At 47.8% G+C, this 24,337-nt stretch overlaps 1 protein-coding gene across 1 annotated transcript in view; it reads right to left on the bottom strand.

Moving 5' to 3' along the window:
- DPP6 (dipeptidyl peptidase like 6) overlaps positions 1-24,337 on the bottom strand; it is a 671,848-nt gene that overhangs the window by 235,168 nt on the left and 412,343 nt on the right. Inside the window, exon 5 of the mRNA XM_040643764.1 lies at positions 18,732-18,806. Within this exon, the coding sequence (XP_040499698.1) occupies positions 18,732-18,806 (75 nt within the window). The remainder of the gene's footprint in view (positions 1-18,731; positions 18,807-24,337) is intronic.

Raw genomic sequence — 24,337 nt, forward strand, 5'->3', positions numbered from 1 at the left:
ACCATCACCATCACACCATCACCACCACCATCACCATCACACCATCACCATCACCACCACCACCATCACCCCACCACCATCACCATCACACCATCACCATCACACCATCACCACCACCATCACCCCATCACCACCACCACCACCATCACCACCACACCATCACCATCACACCATCACCATCACACCATCACCACCATCACCACCACCGTCACCACCACCACCATCATAGTTATGACCAACGCAGTTGCTGTCCCTACAGCTATACCTGAGATTCAACTCGTCTTAATCCTAATCTCAAGCAGCAGCTCCTTTCCTAAACCAAATACCTTCCTGCAATTTGCAAACTCCCCCTGGGCATTTTTGACAGTGAATCAGCATCAGAAGAGAGACTGTGGCTGCCATGGCCTGGCTCCCCCCTTGCCAGTGCTCTCTTGGCTGGGGTCTTTGCTCCTCTGGTCTATAACCTCAATGCCAGCAAGTGCTGAGATGCCTCACGCAAGGCACAACTATCCACGTTTCAGTTTTGCTTCGGAGTCTCAGCCTGTCTCTTTCACTGCTGTCCCCCAGGGCCCAGCACATTCCACCTGCACATTTCTAGGTCATCAGTGCCACGGTTGTGGCCTAATGGGCGACACTGATCCTGGTTATCTCCCTCCTTGTGGAGGCCGTCATTATGGCCTGGGACAGAGCAGGTAGTCAATAAACACTTATTAGCAGAATGGATGTTTTGGTTCGAGTAAAAAACAATAGAGTCTGCCTCATTAGTAAGTGAAGGTCTATTTGCCAAGCTTGGCTCTTCTATTTCAAGTGAAAACATTCCATGGAATATACTCTCTGTTTACAATGAATCCGAACGCTGTGATACCGACAGATTCTAAAAGGACACCAGAAAATGTTCGAGTTGGCGTGAAATGTAAAAGCACAGAAAAAGGCAGCACTGGAAGGTGACGAGGAGGCCATCTTTGATCCACAGAAGCAGAACTGAACCTAGAATTCCCAGGCTCCTGGTCTTTGGACTCTGTTCACCGCAGGACAGTTTTGCTTCAAACCGGCTTCGCTACGTCTCCACCCTGTGTGCTCTCTTGTACGAGGAATGGTTGGGGCCACTCCTCCACGGGACCATGGCGACTGTTCTGCCAAACAAGTGACCGTTTCAGCCTTCACTGCAGGACCACCTTCTCTGCTTTGGACATCTTATTTTTATAAGTCAGTGATCCCTCCGAGCTAAAAAGGCTGTTTTTCCCAATTGCTGGTGGGGGGTAATGGGAGGGGCAGCTGAAGAAAACATGACCCTTCTGGTCCTGTCTTCTCCTCTGCACCCCACCTCCCACCCATAGTCACAAACCCCAAGCCTCGGTTTATAGAAGAGGATTAGATAGAAGGAGATTTCCATGAAGAAAGCAAACTCAATTATTAGTTTTCTAATTCTCTCAATTACTTCATTAATTCAGAAACTTGACAGGTGAACCAAGGGTTACCAAGATCTTACTAATCTGGATACTTATCTTAAAACACTTGTTCAGCTGTAAAAGGAAAGATTAAGGATACATGAGAGCTGTCTCCAAATATTTGAGGGTCACTTAGTGACAGTGGAGAAAAGAGTATATTGTCTGGACTGTCTAATGTGGTAGCCAACAGATACATGTGGCCATTTAAACTTAGGTAATTACAATTATGTAAAAGTAAAAAGTGAGTTCCTCAGTCGCAGCTGCCACGTTCCAGGGCTCCGTAGCCGTGTGCGGGCCGTGGCTACCATCTTGGACAGCGCAGACACAGCGCATGTCCAGCACCGCACAAAGTCCCATGGCCCTGCTGTGTCAAAGGAGGAACAAGATTCAGTCGACATGATGTCCTACGAGGTAGACTGAAATCGGTCTATTGGAGAACTTTGTAAAAGTCACAACTGTCCAGCCTGGGGAGAGGGAGGTGTACAAGGAAAGAACTTTGTAATGAAAGAACGAAGAACAGCCCTAAGTAGTAAGAGGTGGGAACATTCTCTCCCAGGGAAGTTGTGCCGCAGAGACTCACATGCCCGTCAATGACCCTCCAGTCTCAAAATTCTATGGCCTTGCTCACCATGGGACATATTCGGTGAGGCGGAAGGACCTGTTTAACATGCATCCCCAATACTCATAACCCACGTGGGAGGACTGCTGGGCCTGATCGAAATTCTTTTTTTTTTTTTTTTAAAGATTTTATTTATTTATTTGACAGAGAGAGAGACAGCCAGTGAGAGAGGGAACACAAGCAGGGGGAGTGGGAGAGGAAGAAGCAGGCTCCCCGCAGAGCAGGGAGCCCGATGTGGGGCTTCATACCAGGACTCCAGGATCACGCCCTGAGCCGAAGGCAGACGCTCAATGACTGAGCCACCCAGACGCCCCCCGATCGAAATTCTTAAACGACATTCCACAAACAACAAGAGCTGGTGTCTACATCCCACCCAATCCCACCAGCCACGGAAAATTAAACTGAAATTAAAGTAACCCACACGCCTAGGAACACACACACCACCCAGGTGACAGCTACAGGAAAGATCTGGGTAAAGTCTTGTGCCTCCAGATTCTGTTTCCTGTTGATAAGTGGCTTTGTGAGAACGGAGCCCATCAGGGTTTAACAAGCCTCCTGCTCATTCACGAGAACGTGTTTGTGGAGTCACCGGGTAACTGAGTGTGGGCCGGAGTCCACGAAACAATAAATAGGGGCGATTACTAGCTGAAGACACAAAGATAAAGTCCTTATGATTATTTAAAAATTACAATGAAAATTTGATTTAATTTGTAAAAACAGTTTTCAGGAATGCACACATTATTAATATGGTGAGGCCCATGGGTATTTGACCTCAAGAGGAAAGCTAGCTCTCTAATTTAGCTCAGCATTGGTGTTAAACTTCCGGAGTCTGAGGTAGACAGTTAAGAATGACTGTTGGATAGTGTCCTAGAGCCCAGCTAATAAGGACGGCAAGGGAAGTCTCAGGATCCAGACACCGAGCGTACGAATCACCTCTCCTGTCACAGAGAGTGGGGGCGCTGGGGACCTAAGGCCGGTATTATATTCGGAAGGGAGACATCCTAGAACCAGCATCACATGCCCCTGAAGGAACCAGGAGGGATCCAGGAGAACCAGTCTCCTCCCTGTGATTAGGAATTCAAGTTTTCACAGCAATTCTACTGTTGGCATCTTCTAGAGCAAGCCCCTCCCTCCTCCATGGAGCACTCCTGGGGCCAAGCAGTGATGGGGTGGCGTGACCCCCGGAGCCCGCTGAGAGTGTGTCACTTTTCCACCAGCGCCTCACGAGGGAGCCTGGGCTAGCAGCGAAGGCTGCGAGTGCTCACGCTCTCTGGTCCCGGACCTGGTTTGGGCTGTCTGCAGCTGCTCTCCGTTATCATCTGGGGGCGCGGATGTGGCTGGAAGAATCGCCAACCAGAGCCTTGTCCCTGCTGTGTTCGCATTCTGGCCGACGAGAGCCGCCCGTGGCAGCAGCTGCGTGTTTGCAGAGCCTGCTGCCGTCGGCAATCCCGCCTCCTTGGATTCCGCGTCAAGCCTGCGGCCAGCTCCTCACACAGACTGCTGGGAACAGACCAGCCCTGCACATGCGCAAGCCGGCGACCTCTGTCCTATGTGCTGGCCACCAAGACGTGCCCACACAAGCAGTGATGAGGGGAGACACATGTGGAATGGAAGAGATAGTCCCCCAGGGTCATACAGTGATGACTATGGCCTTGACCTTACCACCAGGGAGTCATAGGACTTTGGGGAAGTCAACCTCCCCTCTCCAGAATCACCTTCCTCATCTTCGCATCTCAGGAAGGGCCGTTTCAGCCCTGCGAGTCTGCGATGCCAGCGGCAGCAGGGATGAGGCGCGGGGGACTGGGATCTACAGGCCAGGTGCTCCCCGGGAGGAGGACCAGCCTCGGAGGGGAGTCGGCCGGCACAGGGGAGACCATCTGCATGAGGGGGCTCCACGGTTAGAACCGAGGGAGGCAGCATCACCCCAACAGCCCGAGACGCCTATGGGAAAGATTATTTGGGGAGCGGGGGCATCAGTCTCGGCAAGTGGTAACAGGAGTCCAGATGAAAGAGCAGCGGAAGTGGAGTCAGACAGGGCTCCGAAGACGTGGGCCGATCACGCGGTTCGGTCCGCGTCAGAAACCAGGCAACCACGTAACACAGGGGCCAGAGGAGATGGGATGATCCACAGGAGAGGCCACCGGGGTGGGATGGGCTTCACCACGTGATGTGTGCTCGCCGACCCCGAGGGCCGAATGCTGGGGTCTGGGTGACGAGGACAAGAATCCGCCAGTCCTCAACCGCCTGCACTGGCCTTCCGTGGCAGAGTAAGGCCCTGATATAGCGGAGACTTAGAGAACTCTTTCCCATTTCCCTTTCTTGATCCTATGGTGTTCATTCGTTCTTTCATCTACCCAACCAGTATTTGCCGATCATTTAGTATCTGCCCAGTGGGCTGTTCCTGCCCCTGGGGAGCTGGCAGCTCAGGGACGGGAAGACGGGCGCGTTAAGTGGTTTACTGAGTTCCATGTGATGCCCGGGGCATCCGGGGAAGCCTCCGTAAGGAAGTCACATTTCTCAGCGGAAGAGACACCAGCTTCACAAGGTCGAGAAGGAGAGCCAGACAGAGAGAACAGCATGCACGGTGGCTTGGGATTCATTTAACTGCAAGTAACAGAAAACCCTGGGCCGGTGGCTTCGACAGGGCCGAGTTTTCCAGCACACTGACCCCAGAGGACGTGGCCGGCAGCGTCCACTTGATGGTGCCATCCAGGGCCTGGGCTGCCCCTTGCTCTGCTGTGGGTTTGGTCCACGCTTGTCCCACGTGCCTGGCACCACAGCTTTGCTGAAGGCAGGGCTATGGGGGAGGGAGGGCCACTGTGGCTCTCTCTTAGGAGCGCCAAGCTTTCTCAGGCGTCCCCACTGTGTCTTCAGCACCGTGACACGGGTGTCCCACCACCATGTGAGCTGGGGAGGTGAGTGTCTAGTGGGAAATGTGCTGAGAGCACAGAAAGGAACCGTGGTCATTCTGAGAAAAGGCCTGCACCCCAGGGGTGGGGTCAACCCCGCATCACGTGACCCTGGGTTGTCCTCCCCTCTGTCACCACCCAGCTCACTGAGATGCAGCACAAAGAATCAGCCCACAGCCCGCTTTCCCCTGCTTCATGCAAACCTCACCTCCACGTTTCTCCCTGGCCCTGGCTGCTCCCAGTGATGACAAGTGACAGAGGTCCTTCCTCCCTCTGCTGCCTGGCTTATCCCCCCTCTGAGCCTTTGCTCAGCAACGATCTCCAGTCTGGAGTGCCTCCTCTCCTGTCCGCACTCTCCTCCCGGGCCTGCCTCTCCTCCTGCCCACAGCCGAAACCTCCAGCTTCCCGCAGACGCAGAAGCCCACCCCCACGACCCCTCCTTGGGGGTCCCGGCTCACAGGCCCGGCCAGGATGCCCGTCCCACCCAGCCTGGTGGTTTTGTTCTTGGGGGGTCACTGTCTCAATGTCCTCAGAGTTTCTAGAGACAGAGGGGCACGGTCTGCAAAGGCCTGATGGCGTTCCAGCGGCACCGTAACGAGCTCAAGGGAGCCTGCCACAGCTGAACCTGGTGCCCTGCGTGTCCACGAAGCCACGGGTAAGTTCTTGCAGCAAGATGCTCTAAGTGCCCACATGGCAAAGGCAATAATATTCCGAAGCAGCCTAAGATTTTCTCCATACCTGGTCATAAAACACTCTCCTCTTTAAAGCTACGTTCAAAAGGTCACATGCTGTTTGTTGCCATTTATTTGACATTCTAGAAAAGGCCAACCTGCAGGGACAGAAAACAGATCAGTGGCTGCCCAGGGGCTTGGGGTGGAGGAGAGACCGACCTCAAAGAGGCAGCAGGAGGGGATTCTCTCGGGTGATGCACGGTTCCGCATCCTGACGGGTGCCGAGAGTCACACAAGCCTACACAGGCCGAAAACGCAGAGAACTCTACACCAAAACCAAACAGCAAAACCCCTGTAAACATTCTAAGAAGGGAAAGAAAAATCCAATTTTTCATCGTGTTGTATAAACCATACTTCTACACTAAAACCAGAGAAGACATCCAGGATGAGCTGAGGACGACCACGACTACAGGCCTGCAAAGGCAGCACGTCTGCATGGAGTCTGGGCTGAGCAATTGTAAAGAGAGCTGCAAAGCCCTCTTCAATACTGGCGATGTTACCAGTCTCCTCGGGATGAAGGGCTTTTACAGAACACAGGTCTTACACGCTCTGCTTAACAAAAGTGCATTTAGGAAACTTAACTCACGGAGGCTGAAATCGTTGGCTGCCACGCCAGGCTTTGTGGACAAGGCGGGCCAATGTTCACCTGCATAGGTGCTTGCGGCCCGGACAAGGCTTGAGGCGTCAGGAGAACCGTGTGCGGGTGGAGGCGCTGCTCTCCTGCCTGTGAACCGAACGCATGACGGGGCTACACTGGAGGCCGTCCGGGAGGGCTTCGCCACGGGGTGGGGGCAGCAGGGCAGGGTTAAGAGCAGGTGCCTCCCTGAGTGAGGACCCCCGAGGCAGCCACAGCCCCCGACCAAGTGGGCAGCCTCCTCCAGCCCCGGTCTCCCAGTCTGTAGAACGGGAGAACAGGGATCCTGCTCCCAAGGTGCGGGCTGACTGAGCGCTCAGCCCTGTGCGAGGCACACAGGAGGGGTGCGTGCAGAGGGACGGAGCAGAGAGCGTGACCCAGGACCTTCTATCGTAGCCGTGTGACCCCTGGTGTGGATCGAGAGAGGGGATTCTAGCTTTGTCCTGTTTTGAGACGGGAAGATCTGAGTGGACACGCACACCTAACGTGTGGGGCTGCCGAGACGGGGACGGCAAAGATACAGGAAACCGTGAGGTCAAAGCACAGCAGAGGGGGTGGAGGAAAGCACTGGGGGGGCCGGGCTGGGGAGGCAGGGGTGGGGATGCCCCTCTTCCTCCACCCACTGCAGAAAATTCTATCCCCTTCTAGAAACGCAGGGCATCAGGTGAACAGAGCCATCACGAGAATCTTGTACACCTGTCTCTCTTCCCGTCGGTCCTCCACAGAAACGGGTCCAGCTGTGAACTGCCGACCGGCACAGGTTCTCCACAAATGCCCTTTGCTAAGCATCGCTACACCTGCACTCACTCAACACCCCTGCTTCTCGAAGCAGGCACTTGATGGGACTGTTGTCACCGGGACACCAGAGGGGTGACGGACCCCTCGGACGGGGCAGAACACACTGTAAATCTGCATTTGTTCACAGCAGGAAGACACAAAGCCTGCAGCTGTCCTTGAGGACAGCAAGGCGGTGGGGGCCCAGGGCTCGCCTCCCTGTTATCCGGGCGAGCAGCCCCGGGGCAGGAGACCTGATCCTGCTGTTGGCAGAAACGCACCGGTTTCTGACAGAGCACGAAAAGGCAGGCAGGAGGAGGGTCACCTTGGGACGTTCTGGGGAGACAGGAGATTGTAAAGAGGTGACATTCATGGCCAGGAGACCGAACAAGACCAACCACACTGTCAGGCAGCGCTCACCCCGCTCGAGTCCATCAGCGCCCCTGTCCTCGCTCGCCTCTCATCCACTGGAGCCTGAACTGCCCCCACCCGTTCCCGAGGTTGCTGGGCGCGCAGAGCACGGGAGGAGGCGGGCAGGGCTCGCAGTGGTGCGCGACCTCTCCCCAGTTCCTCCTCCTCCTGGGCTTGTCCGCGCCGCTCACGGCTCCCGCCACGCGGACCCTCTCTTCGTCTCATCTCCTCCCTGTCCTGTTCCTCCGCCACCTTCCCCCAAATGCCACGACTAGCCCTGCTCTAGCCATGCCTTCTTCAGCTCTTCTCCCTGACTGCACCCTCGGGCTTTGTTTCTGAAGGACACCTTGCCCTTGTCCCCATGATGTCAGCGGATGCAGGTTTGCTGCTCTTGTCATGGTGGTTGTATTGCCAGGGTCATGTTGGTGGCTCCCCCTACCCCTCTCCCTCCATTGTGCACAGGGAAATACCCAAGGTTTAGAAGCACCTCCCTGCTCTCGCGCTCCTCGCCCTTCCTGGGTTTTCACTCCATGACCCTTTCTTCAGGGGTTCCGAGGGAATGTACACTTACATACGTGGGAATGGACTGACACTGAGGACCCTTCTCCTCCTTTCCCATCTGCCCCTTTGCTCATGGCACGCTGACCCCTCCACCTCATGCACGCTGGGCTCCTTGGTGACCATCAGCAGAGGACGTGACTGATCCTTACGTCGGGACAACGCAAGGGGCAGTTTGCCAATAGCATCCCTTTACCTGGCTTTTAAGAACACCCTGTGGTCTCGGACGGTGTCAAACTCTTGGTTCATCTGGGGCAGGGCACTCAAGTAGAACAGATTATTGTGACATTATGTAGATTAAACTAAGGGATGATTTCACTAATTCTTATTTCCTCATCCAAGAAATCATGTAATCAAAGTGTCCACCAAACCTACTCATGAATTTCTGTCCCTTCCTTTTCCTTCTTTTGATAATTAATTATGTCTGGTAGCTGTTGTGGCAGCCAAAAAAAATTCAGAATTCTCAAAGGCCCAGATGAGTAGGTTAGGGGGAATGCTCGATTATGGAATGATGCCTGGCTCGGGCTCCTTCCACTTCAAAGGATGACGATCTTTCCAGTTTGTAATTTCTTAATTATATAACAGATGGCCGAGGTGCTGGAGGAGAAACACCGCACAGTCCTCCTCTCTGTTCCTGCCTCTGGTGGAGACATCGGCTCTCCCTTCACACGCACCATGCACAGGTGCTCTCACACGCATGCACACCTGCATACTCACATACACAGGAAATCCTGCAAAAACAAGCCCTCTGATGTCTGCTACGCCAGCAGAGGCGAGACACGGAAAGGCCCAGGGCAGCACCCAATTTAAGGCTCATTCAAGCAACTCATCACTTCCGCTCGTTAATTTCTACAGATTTCAAAAACTGTGGTTATTGACTTGGCTGGAATTCCCATCGTAACAGATGCATCAATAAAACCTGCCAAGCCTTGATGGTCACGTCCGTTATCACGTGACCGGGCAACCCCGAGCACTTCCTCTCCCATTTTCAGGCTTTTTCCTTTCCTCCCATTTTCAGGAGTAAAAGCCACCCAGCAAGACGGAAAAAGACTGCTAGGAAATTAAAACCTCTTACTTAACAGAATACAAAATTGCAAGACACTTGCTCTATCAGGCACAGAGCGTATCATGGGGGTTTTCAAACTACATGGCTTCTTATTGTGGAAAACACTAAGAAAAAGTGGGAACATGATGAACTCCTAAAAATTACATTCTGAAAAGCCTGTCTGTTATCATAAACTAATAACTTCAGTTGCCTTTGAGAAAAGCAGAAGCATGTCCTGACCCGTTTCCAGAAGCAGGTTGTCTAATTTTACCGCTGAACTGACACGGCCATATGTGTGATATTGTTGGAAATACTCTAGATGGCATCTTCACAGAACATTCTGTTAAACTATTTTCCTTGACGGCATTTGGAACCCAAGATCAGAAATGGTACCGGGCCTAACTCACAAAGATGATGAATTCCTTCCAGTTTTAGCAACAGAAAAGAATGCTCCAACCACCATGTAGAGACAATGATCTTTGGTGAAAGTCTGAGCCCTGATTGTTGCTCAGAAGGTCCTAGTAACTCCGTCCTCCTATTAATCAGCTTTGCGTCTCTGAGTATAATTGCCGCTAACGAGCTCCCCACAATAACGGACTGCTAAATTGGAACTGAGGAACGGATCTTTCGGGAAGAATTTGAGTCATTTTTCCCCCTCACTACATTATAATGATGGCCGTTCATAATAGAAGCAATTAAGTATTCTCTATTTAATACCTCGCCGTGTCACTCAGCAAACCTCATTTCCATGTACATTTCCAACGACACAAACTTCCCTCATTCATCTGGATTACCCAGAGACCCTGCTCGGGCCGGTGCCCTCCAGGAATGACCGCCGCTCACCTGGGGAAGCTGAGGCCGCCGCCCGTCTCCTCAAAGCTGCTCTGAGCCGTCTGAGCGTCTCGCGTGCTTCTCCGACCTTCCACGCCACAGCGTCCCCTGAAACGCCTGCCCTGTGGTTCGCAGCCACAGGTGTTCTCCGTGTCTGCCGGGAGCGCTGTCCTGTTTTCCCACAACTGCACCCGTCCTTCCATCCCCCGTGCTCACGTCCCCCGACTACCGCACACTTCTGACCCCCTTCCTCCTTCCGGCCCACCTGGCCTCACTTTCCTCCACCACCCCGTGAGTCTCCACGACTCCTCCAGAACACCACGCCTTCCAAAACACCGTTGAACTCCCAATTTCACTCACCTGCCAGACTTCCAGCCCCAGCTGGTACCAAACATCGGACCCCAACGAGCCCACTGCTGATCCACCAGCGGTCGGATGGGTGGCTGGCTTTCCTGCCACCTCAGACTACCAGTTACCTTCAGACCACGCTCCCTCAGACTCCCCCCTCCCGCCTCTGTCATCACTGTCAGTGAGTGACCTTATCTCACAAGTTACTGGGAAAATGAAGAGAATGCTTCAAAAGAAATTCAGTGATCCTCTCACCACTCTGCTGAAGATGTCCCTAGTTCCTTCCTTCCTCCACCTCATCCTTCCTTCCTCCACCTCGAGGACGCGCCCTTTCCCAGAAGCCAGACGTTCTGGGGAGGGCACAGGAAGTTCAAAGGCCCTGGGGTCGACAGCGGTGTAGCACATTAGGGCCACAGAGGGAAGGTCACCACAGCCCTGACAGAGCATGTGGAGAAGGACATGCAGACCCCAGGTCTGCAGACGCCAGCATCCCGCCAGCCTGTGCTGAAAGCCACGGGCCCAGGACGCTGACCTGACCTGATTTCAGTCTGAAAGAGCACCGGCCGCCTGTGGAGACCAGCCTGGACAGGGGGCAAGAGGAGAAGCAAAGAGAACAATGAGGAGGCTACCGAGGCAGCTTGCCATGCCGAGAGGGGAGAGGCTTCCTGGCACGTGTAACCCACAGCATCCAGGCCACCAGCCACGGCTGCTGCAGCCACTCGTGCCGCAGGCCCCGCCCTGCTTGCAGGGCTCCTGGCAACGGTTCCTCTCCCCATGGGGACGCAGAAGCAGCCTCCGCGATACAAACTCTATGTCAAGCTCCCTGTGGAAACTGTGCTCAAAAGTACTCATCTTGAAACTTTCTGATCCACACACTATTTCAGGCGACTTAGATCCCCTCTCCCTCCTGTCGGAGCAGCACGCACGCGCACACACAATTACCTTAACAATGTTTGCATCGGTTGAGAAAATCACCGCTGTTTGAGCCACGTTTCCTATGCTGAGTTTTGGGCTTTTAAATTTCAGTCCAAAATCTGAATAGAGAGGCATGTAAACAAAACACCAAAATTCGGTGCATGTGTATCTTTCGAACCAGTTTTGCATGAAAACAATACAACTACAGAAAACAATAAACTAAAGGACGCTAAGAACCTATTGTTTCAAAAACAATAAAAAAAACAGGCAAACTTCCAGACAAGGAAGTATTTATGCCCAGTAGGTGACACCAGACATGGGGGGCGGAAATCCACGCCCGCTGCCTTACGGTGGCGTGGCCCTTACGTAGTTTTGCAGGAACTTGGCTTTGCTGGACTTTCACAAGCTTGTGGAACTGCGTGCACAGGGCTCTGAATTGTGCTGTGTGAAAACAGGTGTTTTAAAACCTGAACGACAACGTTCAGTAGTCGAACAGAGGAAGCAGCTGGCAGATAACCAGGCCTTGGACTGTTAAACAGCGCACTGTCAGGGTGCTAACACGGCACTGTGGCCAATTTCTTGCACAAATTCTGCCAAAGGAAAGATGGTTGGAATGGAAACAGCAGATTTGATCACAGAATAAAGGGGGAAAGGTCTGGGCGTACTTCCAGGGGGGACAGGGCGAGGAGAGGAGGCAGGAGAATTCCCTGAAGGCCATCGGAGCGGCCGCGGGAAGGCCCCTGACCAAGGCTCACTCTCCCTGCAATGCCGACATCAGCCCCTCCACCTGGAAATGCGCAGATGCCTCCAGCAAGAACCAGTGGTGTCCTCAGGTTCCCAGAGGCGGGCCCAGAAAAGGCTCCCAGACACAGCGGAAAGATCTAGTTCAACAGCCCGAGAACTAAGAAACACGTCTCCCTTAGACTTCATCGGTTCTTCCCAGCAAGAAGGGGTGTAGTAAGAACGGGACCACGCTACGAGTACAGCTGTAGTAGCTGCAGGAAGCCATATCCCCAGAAGGACGTAAATCCATTTGCAATAGAGTTAGCCCATGGATATGGGGCCGAGAATTTACATAATCCCTTATGTTTATAAGTCCCCTAGATACAGGTGCTGGGTAACTCCACCTGACAGGTGCACTGCCAATTCAGGACAGGGTCACCCAACCAAACGTGCTTGGTTTGGACTGCCCGTGTTTGAGTGCTTTCCAAGCTTTACCTGAATTAGGGGTTCACGGTCCCTCAGGCGGCACATATGGGCTGCAGGACCTCAGTCCACGGGCAGAAGGAGCACAGGAATTGATCAAACGTGAAACTGCTTCACGTTTCTGCAGCGAAAAGCCCGGCATTCCATCCCCCTTTCTCAGGTTTGAGCAGGATAAACCTGGGCGCAGAGCAGCAGGTGCGAGGAGCTGGATGTGACCCCTCTCTCTGCCGAGGAACAGGGTCCGGGAAGCTTGGGGACCAGGGCTTCCTGCTATGACACCAGCTTTTACCATCTACCTTGAGGAAAAACAGAGGTGGTAGAAGGTCTAGAAGTTTTCAGCGCTAGAGGCTTAGGAAAAACCCTGCTTTCTGCCTCTGTGTGATGAGAAATGCCCCAGGCTGCTCACTCCTCGCAGATCTGTCCCCAAACTTCTGTGCCGTGGACGAGAGCGGGGGCTCTGAAGATGGCCAGAGACAGAAAACCAGGCTCTACGCACCACCATCTGCATTTAGAACAGCAAATTACTTGATTAACTTCCCCAACTAGTAAGGGGCGTCGTCGTTAACTACTAATACATAATCCGCAGAAGAACAAAAGAACATAATAATATTTCTTCGTACGCTTTCCTTCTCCAGCACAAAACTTTAAAAGCTCTTTAAGATACGTACCAGGAAACCACGAGAAATATGTCCACGTTTAATGACCTAATGATTTCTCCCTGCATTTTAACTTTATTGCTAAATTTGAGATTCTGGAGGGAGTATATATAAAAGAAGAGTACGTTTTCACTCGGGTTCCTAAGAGGATCATTGTAACACTGTGCTTCCATTGATTTATGCAGCATCTTTATGCCGCCGAGCTTGAAAATATAATAAAGTAGGAACAGCGATGAACTACGTAGAGAATCCACCCTACATCAGGATCTGTGCGAGGCGCCTTCTGATGTGACTCATTTGACTGCAGTGTGACCCAGACCAGGGGGTTATTATCCTCAGTGGTTTCCATCATTGCTATCTGTAATATCCCCGAGCCACTAATGAACAACACAGTATCCCCACTTCTCTGATGAAAAATTAAAGTGGTTTGGCCCCTCCCTCAGTCATCAGCAAGTCGCCTGCAGAGGAGTGAGGACTGCCCGGTGTTCCTGCCCCAGCCTAGCCCTCCCCAGGCTTCTCCAACTTCTTGGCACTCGGGGTGGGGGAAGAAAGCGGGTTATTATACTCTCCCTGCAGGTGTACTGTGTTCTTCGGCAGACTGCAGGAACTTCAAGTGCCATACAGATGCGAGGAAGCACACTTCCGTACCCGCGGCAGGCCAGGCAGCGTCTGAGGGGCTCCCAATGACCCCCCACTCCCTGCATTCACTCCCTGTGGAATCCCCTCGCCTCTCGGTGGGCTGAGCCCCGTGACGTGTTTCTCACAAACAGAACAGAGTCGGGAAGGCATGGCTGACGTTAGGCCATAAGCGCTGGGAATGCTGACGCCCTGGCCTCTGCTGCTCTCAGGAGTCAGAATGCCCCCGAACTGCGCGTGTGTGGGGCTGACCTGTGCACCAAACACAGAAGGTGGTCTTGTGTGAGGGCTGGGGGTAGACAGGAGATAAAAAACAACACAACACAAAAACCTTCTTTCTCTGAGTAGCCGACAATGTAAAAATGGGCAAAAAAACCCAATTTATGTCATACAACTGGGAAATGATGCAACATTGTAATTAGTCTGAATAAATGAGAGGAAGACACACCAGTTACTATTATAAAATTAAACTTCAAATATCCCTCCTTCCACTCTCATTGTCCTCAAGACACTGTCTCACTCTCTGTATCCAGACTCCTGGGCCATGTGTTCTCGTTTCTCGCTCGCTCCCAGCCCTGTCCGCGTGGGCCGCCCTACCAGCCCTCCTACTCGAGCCACTGCCAAGGTTCAAGCAGCCCCTAGTGGGTGCAGCTGGGGAGGGCCTCACACCTAGTTCTGGACACAGCCACGGAGCCTCTCTGTGCTCAAAAATATGCAAGCTACAAGTGTGCTTGCTGGCGCTCGTAGGGTTGGGCTACCCTTCAGGGCTGGAAGACAGAGGCTGAGGGGTAACCCTCCCTCTTTCAGCCCCCACGTAGACTTCTAACGTGTACATGGCTCTACAGAAGGGCCAAAGGCATCCAGAGCAAGTTGGTCACGACGGGGACCAATCTGATGGCACAGCAGTCCCCCTGGGGCTCAGAGGAAAGGTGAACAGAAACATGAACTAGGACTTCAGCACCTTGCGGATGGCACCTCACGCCACCCGGAGTAGTGAGATTGCCTGGAGAGAAGGAAGACCTACCTGGGGGCTGAGCCTACCCGCTGCTACAAGCTTCAGGGGCCACAGTGAGGGGCTTTCCCTCCTCTTGGGAGCATTTCCTTTCTGTTACACACATAATAAGTTGCTTTGTTGCCTTTTCTCCTCTCCATTCAGCCTCTCTTCTTACTTCTTGGAAGATTTATCCTTTATAAGCTTTACAATGTATCGAATTTCTGCAAGACCCAGTCTCAGGCCTTCTTCACTTCCATACCTTTCCTGTAATTGTCCCCGTGGGTCACGTCAATCACACCCATGGTTGTATTTTCCTCCTTTAAGTTAATTACTTTAAGGATTGTCTCCATTCCAGACACTGCTTAGGAAATTCACACCCATCTTTCCAGTTATTGATTTGTAAATTATAAACTCTTATTAAATGTCCCAGAGTCACTTGAAACTCAATTGCAAAAGCAAACCCGTGAACAGCTCAAGATACCGGCACCCTCCTTGTAGCCCCAAATCTGATGGGTGAACCCCATCTTCTCTCTAGCTGCACTGGGCTTCTGTTTGTTACCTCTTATTCACCACACATCCTCAGACTGTAAGGACTCTGTCAGAGTCCAGCTGAAGTTGCAATGCATTCTGGAAGCCTTTCTGGGTCTACCTCACTGGGCCAAATCCTTTTGTTTGATGCTGATAAAACTCCTCTTGGCAGTTCTATGTGGCCTGGTTGGCATGCTTCCATGACTATGGTCCAGGCTCTGTGATGTAAGTAGCGTATCTCTTTTGCACATATTAGTGCCCAAGTTTTTTTTTTTTTTTAATAAAAGAGTAACTGGAGACATAACCATGGACTAGAAGAAGCTTGAATCTTCCTGAGGAAAAAGCCCTGTGTCCAGGCCCTGGAGAAGGACACTGTTGTCGGGGCACCTATGGTTTGCCAGCTAAGTGTTTCCCACGTGCTATCACATTTGGTCCCCCTGGCAGCACGGCTAGACACACACTGACCCCTTGTTTGTTTGTTTATTTGTCAGAGAGCAAGCAAGTGCAAGCAGGGGGAGGGGCAGAAGGAGAGGGAGAAGCGGACTCCCCGCTGAGCAGGGAGCCTGATGTGGAACTCGATCCCAGGACCCTGGGATCATGAACTGAGCTGAAGGCAGATGCTTAACGACTGAGCCACCCAGGCATCCCTGACCCTTGTTTAAGTTGAGAAGCTGGGCTCAAAAGACGCAGGGGACTGAACTTGAGCCTGGGTCCATCTGACTTGCAAGTCCACTGTGGGCAGGCAGCAGAGAGAAGCGGCGGTCGGAAGAGAATGTGCAATATTTGGATTTCTGGGGTGAAGCTCTAATCCAATATACTGAAATTTTATTGCAAATGAAACATTTATTCTATCACATGAGAGATGCCTGGTAATTGGATAGTCTGTTCATAGAAGAATAGTTTTTATGATCATCTTTTCAATGAAGAGTTGAGTTAGTTCCTAGAAAGAAGGTATCCTGGCTGCCTTTGAAGCACACAGATAAGAGAGTGATAAACGCAGACCCAAAGACAGAACTCTAGTTTCCTTACCCTTAGACAGGAATCACATATTGTAATACCCACTAGGGAAATAGTGTATAACCCTCACGAGAATATAAAAAAGTTTCAAAACATCCTGCAATAGAGAAACTTATTTAATTGTACTTAAACTAGAGTTCTTAAATATATTTGAATATAGAAACTATATATATATATATATATATATATATTTAGAATATCCAGGAATGATTATATCGACACTAACAACAAAGCAGGAAGTCCTGGTTTGTTCCACTTTCTCCAGTATTAGAGACCTAGACGCTTCCCTTGCAACCCACCGCCTTTTCTAAAAGTATCTGCATCTCAGCTTATCCAGTTAGGCAGTTATTCCTAATACCTAACTCGAGTCTCCTTGGTGGACATCAGAGGACTAAGGTTTCCCGCGGAGCAGAACCCTTGCTTAGTCGTACAATGGGAACTGCTCACTACTTGAAAACAAGGGAGGGATGCTCCTTTGATTCAAATTTAAAGTATCCATTTCCACAGATTTTTTACGTAGCGCACACATTTTCAATACTTAAATTATTTTTCTTGTTCACTAAATCGGCTTTCAATGTCTTACACTTTTCCTCGGGTGAGGAAACAGACAACACAGTCCTACTCCAAAGGCGAACGGATGCTGCGTGGTGAGAGAGCGTTCTTTCAAGGTTCCTGTTTGCCGCCCGCGTTCTACGGTGAAGACTCACATTTAGCCAAGAATTCTTCACCAAAACAGCCACCACTGGGAACGGGAGCCCAGGGCGCTCTTGCAGAAGGAGCGTCGGGAAAGACAAGGGAAAGTGGTGGCGAGGTCTACCACGCACAGAACCACAGAAGCCTGGATGGACCCACGTGCTCCCATGGAGCAGATGGGAGAATCTCTTCTGTGAGATTTGGAAGTTCTGACGGCTTCCAGAAGCAGGAAGCTCCCATCGTAGGGCTGCTCCTATTGCTAAAAGATGTTCTAGAGTAAGATGATCTGAAACCTGTCTTTCTAGGCATTTCTCACTCGGGTGTTGGCGGTGTCTCCCGGAGAAACCCAGCACAAAGCCACTACCCATCCCTAGGAAAGTCCTTCAAGGATCTACTGAGTTTTTTCTCTTACTCAAGTGTAGAGATTACATTTTTGGTAGTTTCCGTGAAAGGACCAAAGTACTCTGGGCTCCGTGTACACCATATCCATGTGCTTGAAGCTGAAACAGGCGAGCACAGGGGTGGGCATGGGACACGCAGAATCCCAAGGCTGAAAGCTGCCTTTTACCATGTCTGCTCCACTCACCATCCCCAATCCAATACATAACGAGGACCAGCTGTCCCACAGAATGTGGGTGGAAAAATGAAAACTTTTATGTAATGGACACTAACAAATCAGAAAATGGAAAAGTGAAGATAAAGTTCTTTTTTTAAAAGATCTACATTTCGAGGAAAAAAATGGAAGTCTCCAGTGCATAATACAGGATTCAAATAACTCTTGAAAGAAATTCTAGAAGTTCTAGGATTGGGCTTGGGCCTCCATGTGAACTAATCTGCCAGCGGCTCCTGGGGGCATGACTCCACAAGCTTGCCCTCCTCCTGCCGGGGCAAGAGCCTCTCAGACCGACCCGGAAGCTATTCAGGCTGGGAAGCCAATGCGGGTACCCTTCGAGCTCACAGAAGCGTCACAGAACTCTGGACAGAATGGTCTCACAAGAACGGGAAAGGCAGTGGAATTCTATCTTTTACTTGCTAGAGAATGAAGTGCCACGAATGCACGTTTCTAAAGTTGCTAATCTCTTGTAAGCTGAACATCTGCTTCACTGACACAAATACATTTCACCTTCTAGCTCATTTAAAATTAAAGAGCCAAGATGAATTTTAAAGTATGAGCCTGTTAAAGGACAAAAAGAAAAAAAAAAAAAAAAAAAAAAAAAAAAAGAGCTAGTTTTAGGCGCTGCTTAAAGCCCAGGGTGAGATTTTATGGAAAATCCTGGTGCAGTTTTATGGGAGACTCAGAAATGAAGTGCTAAAAACAGGGGTTTATATAATGAAAGTGATATTTCACGTCTTCTCTAGAATACTACAATGGCTAGGAGATAATTAACATTTTATTTTAGTTTAGGGAGAACCTGGCAGTTGCTTTTTGTTCTCAGGATAAAATTTATGGTATGATTGAGAAAATGGGAAGAAAAATGATTGCACAAAAGGGTAAGATAAATCTCTATAAAAAGACAACTTCTCACCCTCTCCCTCAGGAAAATCCTATGATATTGCCCTAAAAGGAGTGATTTTTTCTTTCCCTGCCAAAGGGATTGTTGTACCTCTTTTCTCTCCTAGGTGGCAGTGTGGCATAAAAAGAGAGTAATTCAGGACTCACCCACTGTTTTCAGGATTCCAAGATCACTAAGAATGAAGGTTCAAGGGAAAATACTTAATAAGGTCTCAAAAGAGAGAGAGAGAAAATTTTTTTATAGACAGAAAAGAGCGGTACTCACTGGCTCCACATTGTATGAAAACAGGGCATACTCCTTATCCGGGGATATTTCATATCGGATGGCTCTTAATGATTCCTAAGAGAAAAACAAACAAACAAACCAACAAAGGATTTTAGAGTGTTACATATAAATTACACAGCTCAGAATCTTGCTGGTGCCGTTTTCAAAACCTGCTAATAAAATTCGTATGCAGCGAATTCGCTCAAGTGTGTTAAAGACGGCAACACCCTTTCTTTGCCAAATAATATTCAGGTGGTTGATACTTTTTCACATTTTATTCACTTTTTTTTTAAGTTGCAGCAAAGCAATTCTTATGGTATCTATGGAAACAAATCAATGGAAGTAAAGATGAAAACCAGTAATTCCTTCCCCATAAGACTCCCATCCTCTCTTGTCTTTAAACACAGGTTCCCTTGCTCCTTTGTACGCTTAGAAGCCACATTAAGCAGACGGGTTCCTAAAAGAGAATCACATTCTACACATTATTTTGCAGCTCGCTTTTTTTTTCAAGATTCTTCAAGATGTTTTTATTTTTTAAATTTTATTATTATTTTTTATTATTATGTTAGTCACCATACAGCACATCATTAGTTTTTGATGTAATGTTCCGTGGTTCATTGCTTCTCTCAGCAATGCTTTGTAGATTCCAGGGTACAGCTCTTGCCCATATTTTGTTAAATGTGTATCCCAAAGTATTTGGTACTACTTACGTTTTGTATATATAAAATATACATGTCTCAATATCCAGTTGTTTATTGCTAACAGACAGAAGTAGAACTAATTTTGGTAACCTGAACTTATGTTCTGCAACCCTGCTCAATTTCATTAATTGTTCTAGCAATTTTTTTGTAGATTCTTTAGAATTTTCTATGTAATCATATTTTCTGTGACTAAAGAGTTTTCTTCCTTTCTTAACTGGATGTGTTTTTGCTTCTTTTTAGAGCCCGATTACACTCTAGAGAACCGCTAGTGCAATGACCAGTAGGAGTCACGAGGGTGGACGCCTCGCTTCCCCCGATCTTAGGGAGAAGGCGTTCACTCCTCACTATTTGGTGGGTTAGGGGCCGGTGCTTTGCAGACGTCTTTATCGAGTGAAGACGTTCCTGTCTATTTCCAGTTTGCTCAGAATTTTTATAATGGATGTTGAGTTTTATAACGAGGGTTGAATAATCTCAAATGCTTTTTCTGTATTTACTGAGATGATTATGTTGTTTTGCTTTTTCTAGTCTGTTGAAATGGTAAATTACATTGTTTGATGCTCAAATGTTGAAGCAAACTTGCATTTCTTGGATAAACTCTATTTGGCCATGATGTATTAGTCCTTATATATTGCTGGACTGGACTGCTATTTTGTGGAGGATTTTTGTGCCTGTGTTCATGAGGGGAATTATTCTGTGGTTTTCTTTTCTGCTAATAACTTCATCTGCTTATTTGGGGGCAGTGCTAGCCTAAAAATGACTTGGGAAGCATCTTCCTCTTCTGCTTGTTTTGTAGGTTTGTGCAGAACTGATGTAATGTTTTTCTTAACCACCGAATTCACCAGTGAAGCCATTTGCACCTTGAGGTTTCTATATGTGGAGCTTTTTTTCTATCAACTCGATTTTTTATATTGATGTAGGACTATTGGGGTACCTGTTTCATTTTTAGTGAACTGTGATAATTTGTATCTTTCAAGGTCTTTTTCATTTCATTTATTTATTTTCATTTCATTGTCAAATTTATTGCTGTAAGGCATTTGCTAATATTTTCCATTATTCTTTCCATACCTGTACTGATGGACCGTCTTCTGTTCCTATTACTGGTATTTGTCTTTTGTGTTTGTTCTTGACCAATTTTATTCATCTTTTCCAAAAACCGGCTTTGGTGTTTTTTGTTTTTCCTCTATTTTTTCTTTCCCATGCAATTGATTTCTCCTCTTTATTGCCTTTCTTCTGTGTAATTATATTTAATTTCTCTTTTTTTCTTCTAGTTTCTTTAGGTGAAACTTTATCATACGAGTACTTAAAGCTATAATTTTTCCTGTAAGTGCTGCCTACCTGCACATCATAAATTTTGATATTATACATCCTAATTTTCCTTCATTTCAGAATATTATCTAATTTCCATCTGATTTCTTCTTTGGCTGACTTGCCCCTTAAAAGCAGGTTGTTTAATTTTTAATCATCAGGCTACATTCCAGATATTTTCCTACTGTTATTTCTAGTTTAATTATGTATTTGTTAGAGACTATCCTTTGTATAATTCTCAGCTTGGAGATATGTTGAGACTTGCTTAATGGCCCAGACGTTTATCGGTTTCGGTGAATATTGCATGTGCACGTACAATGGACGTGTTGTTAGCTGTTGGTGATGGTGTGATCGACCAATGTCTGTCAGGTCGTTGGTTAATAGTGTTTTCAAGATTTGGGTATCTGTACTGGTCTTTTTTCCTACATGTTCTATCAAGTACTCAGGTCTGCTGGAGTCTCCAACTTTCATGTGGGTTTGTCCACTTTTGGTTTTGGATCAACCGAATGTTGCTTCAGGTCTTATAGCTCTATTGCTAGTGGCATATGCCTTCAGGGTTCTTTTTTAAAATTTACTTTTATATTATTTTTAAAAATTTATTTTATTTTTTTATTATGTTCAGTTAGCCAGCATACAGTACAACATAAGTTTTTGTTGTAGTGTTTACATTGTTTATTTAAATTCAATTAGCCAATATAGTACATTATTTTCAGATGTAGAGCTCAATAATTCATCACCATATAGTATGTGTATAACACCCAGTGCTCATCAGAACACGTGCCCACCTTCAGGACTCTTATGCCTTCTTAAAGAACTGACTCCTTTATCATTATGGAATATTTATTTTTATTTCTGGTAATAAGGGCTATTCCGTAGTCTACTTTGATATTAATATAACCGTTCCAGCTTTCCTTTGGTTAGTGTTTGGAGAGAATATCTTTTTACATCCATTTAATTTTAACCTATGTCTTCATATTGAAAGTATATATCATAGAAGGCTTATAATTGGGTCTTGCTTTTTAAAACTAACCTTTGACTCCTCTAGGGGTAATAGGGGAGCTTATGGACGTAATGATACGGGAAACCTGTCCTTTATACTGTAGTTACCTCCCAACCCATATTGTATCAGATTTCTGCTCCTGTGTGTGTCCTACCCAAGAAAATCCTAACATGTTTCAAAGATTTTATGTGTATATGTTTGCGTCTTTTAGTCAACGTGTAGCATTGGAGAAAAGAATTAGAAGTCTTATATAAGTTAACATTAGAAGGAGCTGGCCATTTTCACCACATTATTTAATGGACCCTTTTATTAAAAGACATGTACTTTTTCAGGACTAGTTAATTCATTTTCTTTAAGTTTCCACCAAAAGCTCAGCTCCATGTTGACCTTATGTACCATTCCTGGCAGTCCTCATTCCATTATGTAGATGCAAAGTTTCAGCTGGTGTAACCTTTCTTACTCCAAAGAACTTCCTTTCAGTTTCTCACAGTGCCAGTGTGTGGCCAGTGAATGCTCTCAGATTCTGTCTCCAGTTTCTTTATCTCTAGTGTTGGAAGATATTTCTGTTGCATGTAGAATTCTACATTGGCACTTTTATTTCTTTCCCAGGGCTTTAAAGATGCCATTCCGCTGTCTCCTGACTTGCAAAATGTCTGGTAAGGAGTGTGCTGTCACTGTTGTTTTTCTGTACATAATATGTCTCTTTCCTTGGCTGCCATGAAAATAGTCTCTTTTTCACTAGTTTTCAGTAACCTGATTATCACATGCTTTGGTGTCTTCCTTCCTTCCCCTTTCCTTTCTTTCTTTTCTTTTTTCTTTCTTTCTTTCTTTCTTTCTTTCTTTCTTTCTTTCTTTCTTTCTTTCTTTCTCTTTCTTCCTTCCTTCCTTCCTTCCTTCTCTCTTTCTTTCAAGATTTTATTTTTTTATTGGAGAGAGAGAGAGCGAGAAAGAGCACAAGTGAGGTGAGGGAAGAGGGAGAAGCAAGCTCTCTGCTGAGCAGGGAGCCCGACACGGGGCTCAATCCTGGGACTCGGGGATCATGACCTGAGCTGAAGGCAGACGCTTAACCGACTGAGCCCCCCACGTGCCCTTTTTGGAGACCTTCTATTGTTCTCAGTTAAAGTTCAGGGTTTCCTCCTCAGCTTCCCTATAGTGTTCAGTGTGTTGTTAATCGAGAGATTTTTTAAAAAATTTTATATTTCATTTTTAATCTCTAGAAATTGTATTAGCATGTTTTATAATCTTTAATTTTTCTTATCATCGTGCTCATGGTTTTCTTTATATCCTTGGGCAGCTGGAACACATTTATCATGGCAGTTTTAATATGTTTTTCTACTAATTCTATTATCTCTGTTATTTGTGGGTCTGTTTCTATTGGCTAACTTCTCTCCTTATTATAGGTCATATTTCCCTGCTTCTTTGTTTATACAGTAATTTAAAAAAAAATGAACAAAAGGTTTTTTGAATTTTCTCTTGTTGAGTCTTGGATTTTTCATGTTTCTGCAAAGAATGCTGGACTTTTTATGACAGGCGGCTAATTATATGAGGATTAACTTTATTCTTTCAAAGTTTATTTTTAGATGTTTTAAAGGTTGGTCTATAATAGCATCATTTTAGGGCTCACTCGACCCTCCTATGGGGTTGCTCTTCCAGAGTCTTAATGTCTTGTGGCTTGGAGAAACGGAAATGATTCCTGGCAGTGCATGAGCTCTGGGAATTTTTCACCTTACAGGGTCCAATAATCGTTCTTCACTTGAAACTTTCTTTTATCCTGACTTGTGGTGTTTCACTCTTTATGTATAAGGATCAATAACCAACCCAAGTCTTAAAGAGAACCCCATGCAGATTTTTTGAACATTCTCTAGTTAGCTTCCCCTTCTTGGGCCCTCTGTCCTACAAACTGTAGCCATTTTCTCCCCACCCCCCAAAACTCTGGTCTGTCTCCTTGACTCAGCAAGATGGAAGGCTTGAGTTTTCCTCTTTGTGAAGTCCAGCAATAACATTTATGCAGAATGCTCAGGTGACAGCTGTGCTCATTTAATTTGTTTTCCTTCTCTCAGGGATCACAGCTATGAACTGCCTATTGTCCAAAGTATGAAAATTGGTGTTTCCCTCCTATGTTGTCCTGCTTTATAGTTGTTTATTTTAGGAGGATAATTCTGATCATCTTAAATTCTCATGGCCAGGACCAAATGTCAAGAAGAGAAGTGTAGGGGTGCCTGGGTGGCACAGCGGTTAAGCGTCTGCCTTCGGCTCAGGGCGTGATCCCAGAGTTCTGGGATCAAGCCCCACATCAGGCTTCTCCGCTATGAGCCTGCTTCTTCCTCTCCCACTCCCCCTGCTTGTGTTCCCTCTCTCGCTGGCTGTCTCTATCTCTGTCAAATAAATAAATAAAATCTTAAAAAAAAAAAAAAGAAGAGAAGTGTAGTTTGTTTTCTCATACCCGTATTCCCAGTGCCTAACAGGGACTGGCACAGAAGAGAGGCTCCATAAATGTTTGCTGAATAGGTGAACGGATATATCCGCACATAATCCTCGTTGTTATAATAGTGGCCATGATGTTACTGATATAAAGATAATCCAACAGAAACCAGGAAAGA

This window comes from Ursus maritimus, unplaced genomic scaffold, assembly GCF_017311325.1.
Source record: "Ursus maritimus isolate PB19 unplaced genomic scaffold, ASM1731132v1 scaffold_3, whole genome shotgun sequence".
In the NCBI taxonomy this organism is placed as follows: Eukaryota; Metazoa; Chordata; class Mammalia; order Carnivora; family Ursidae; genus Ursus; species Ursus maritimus.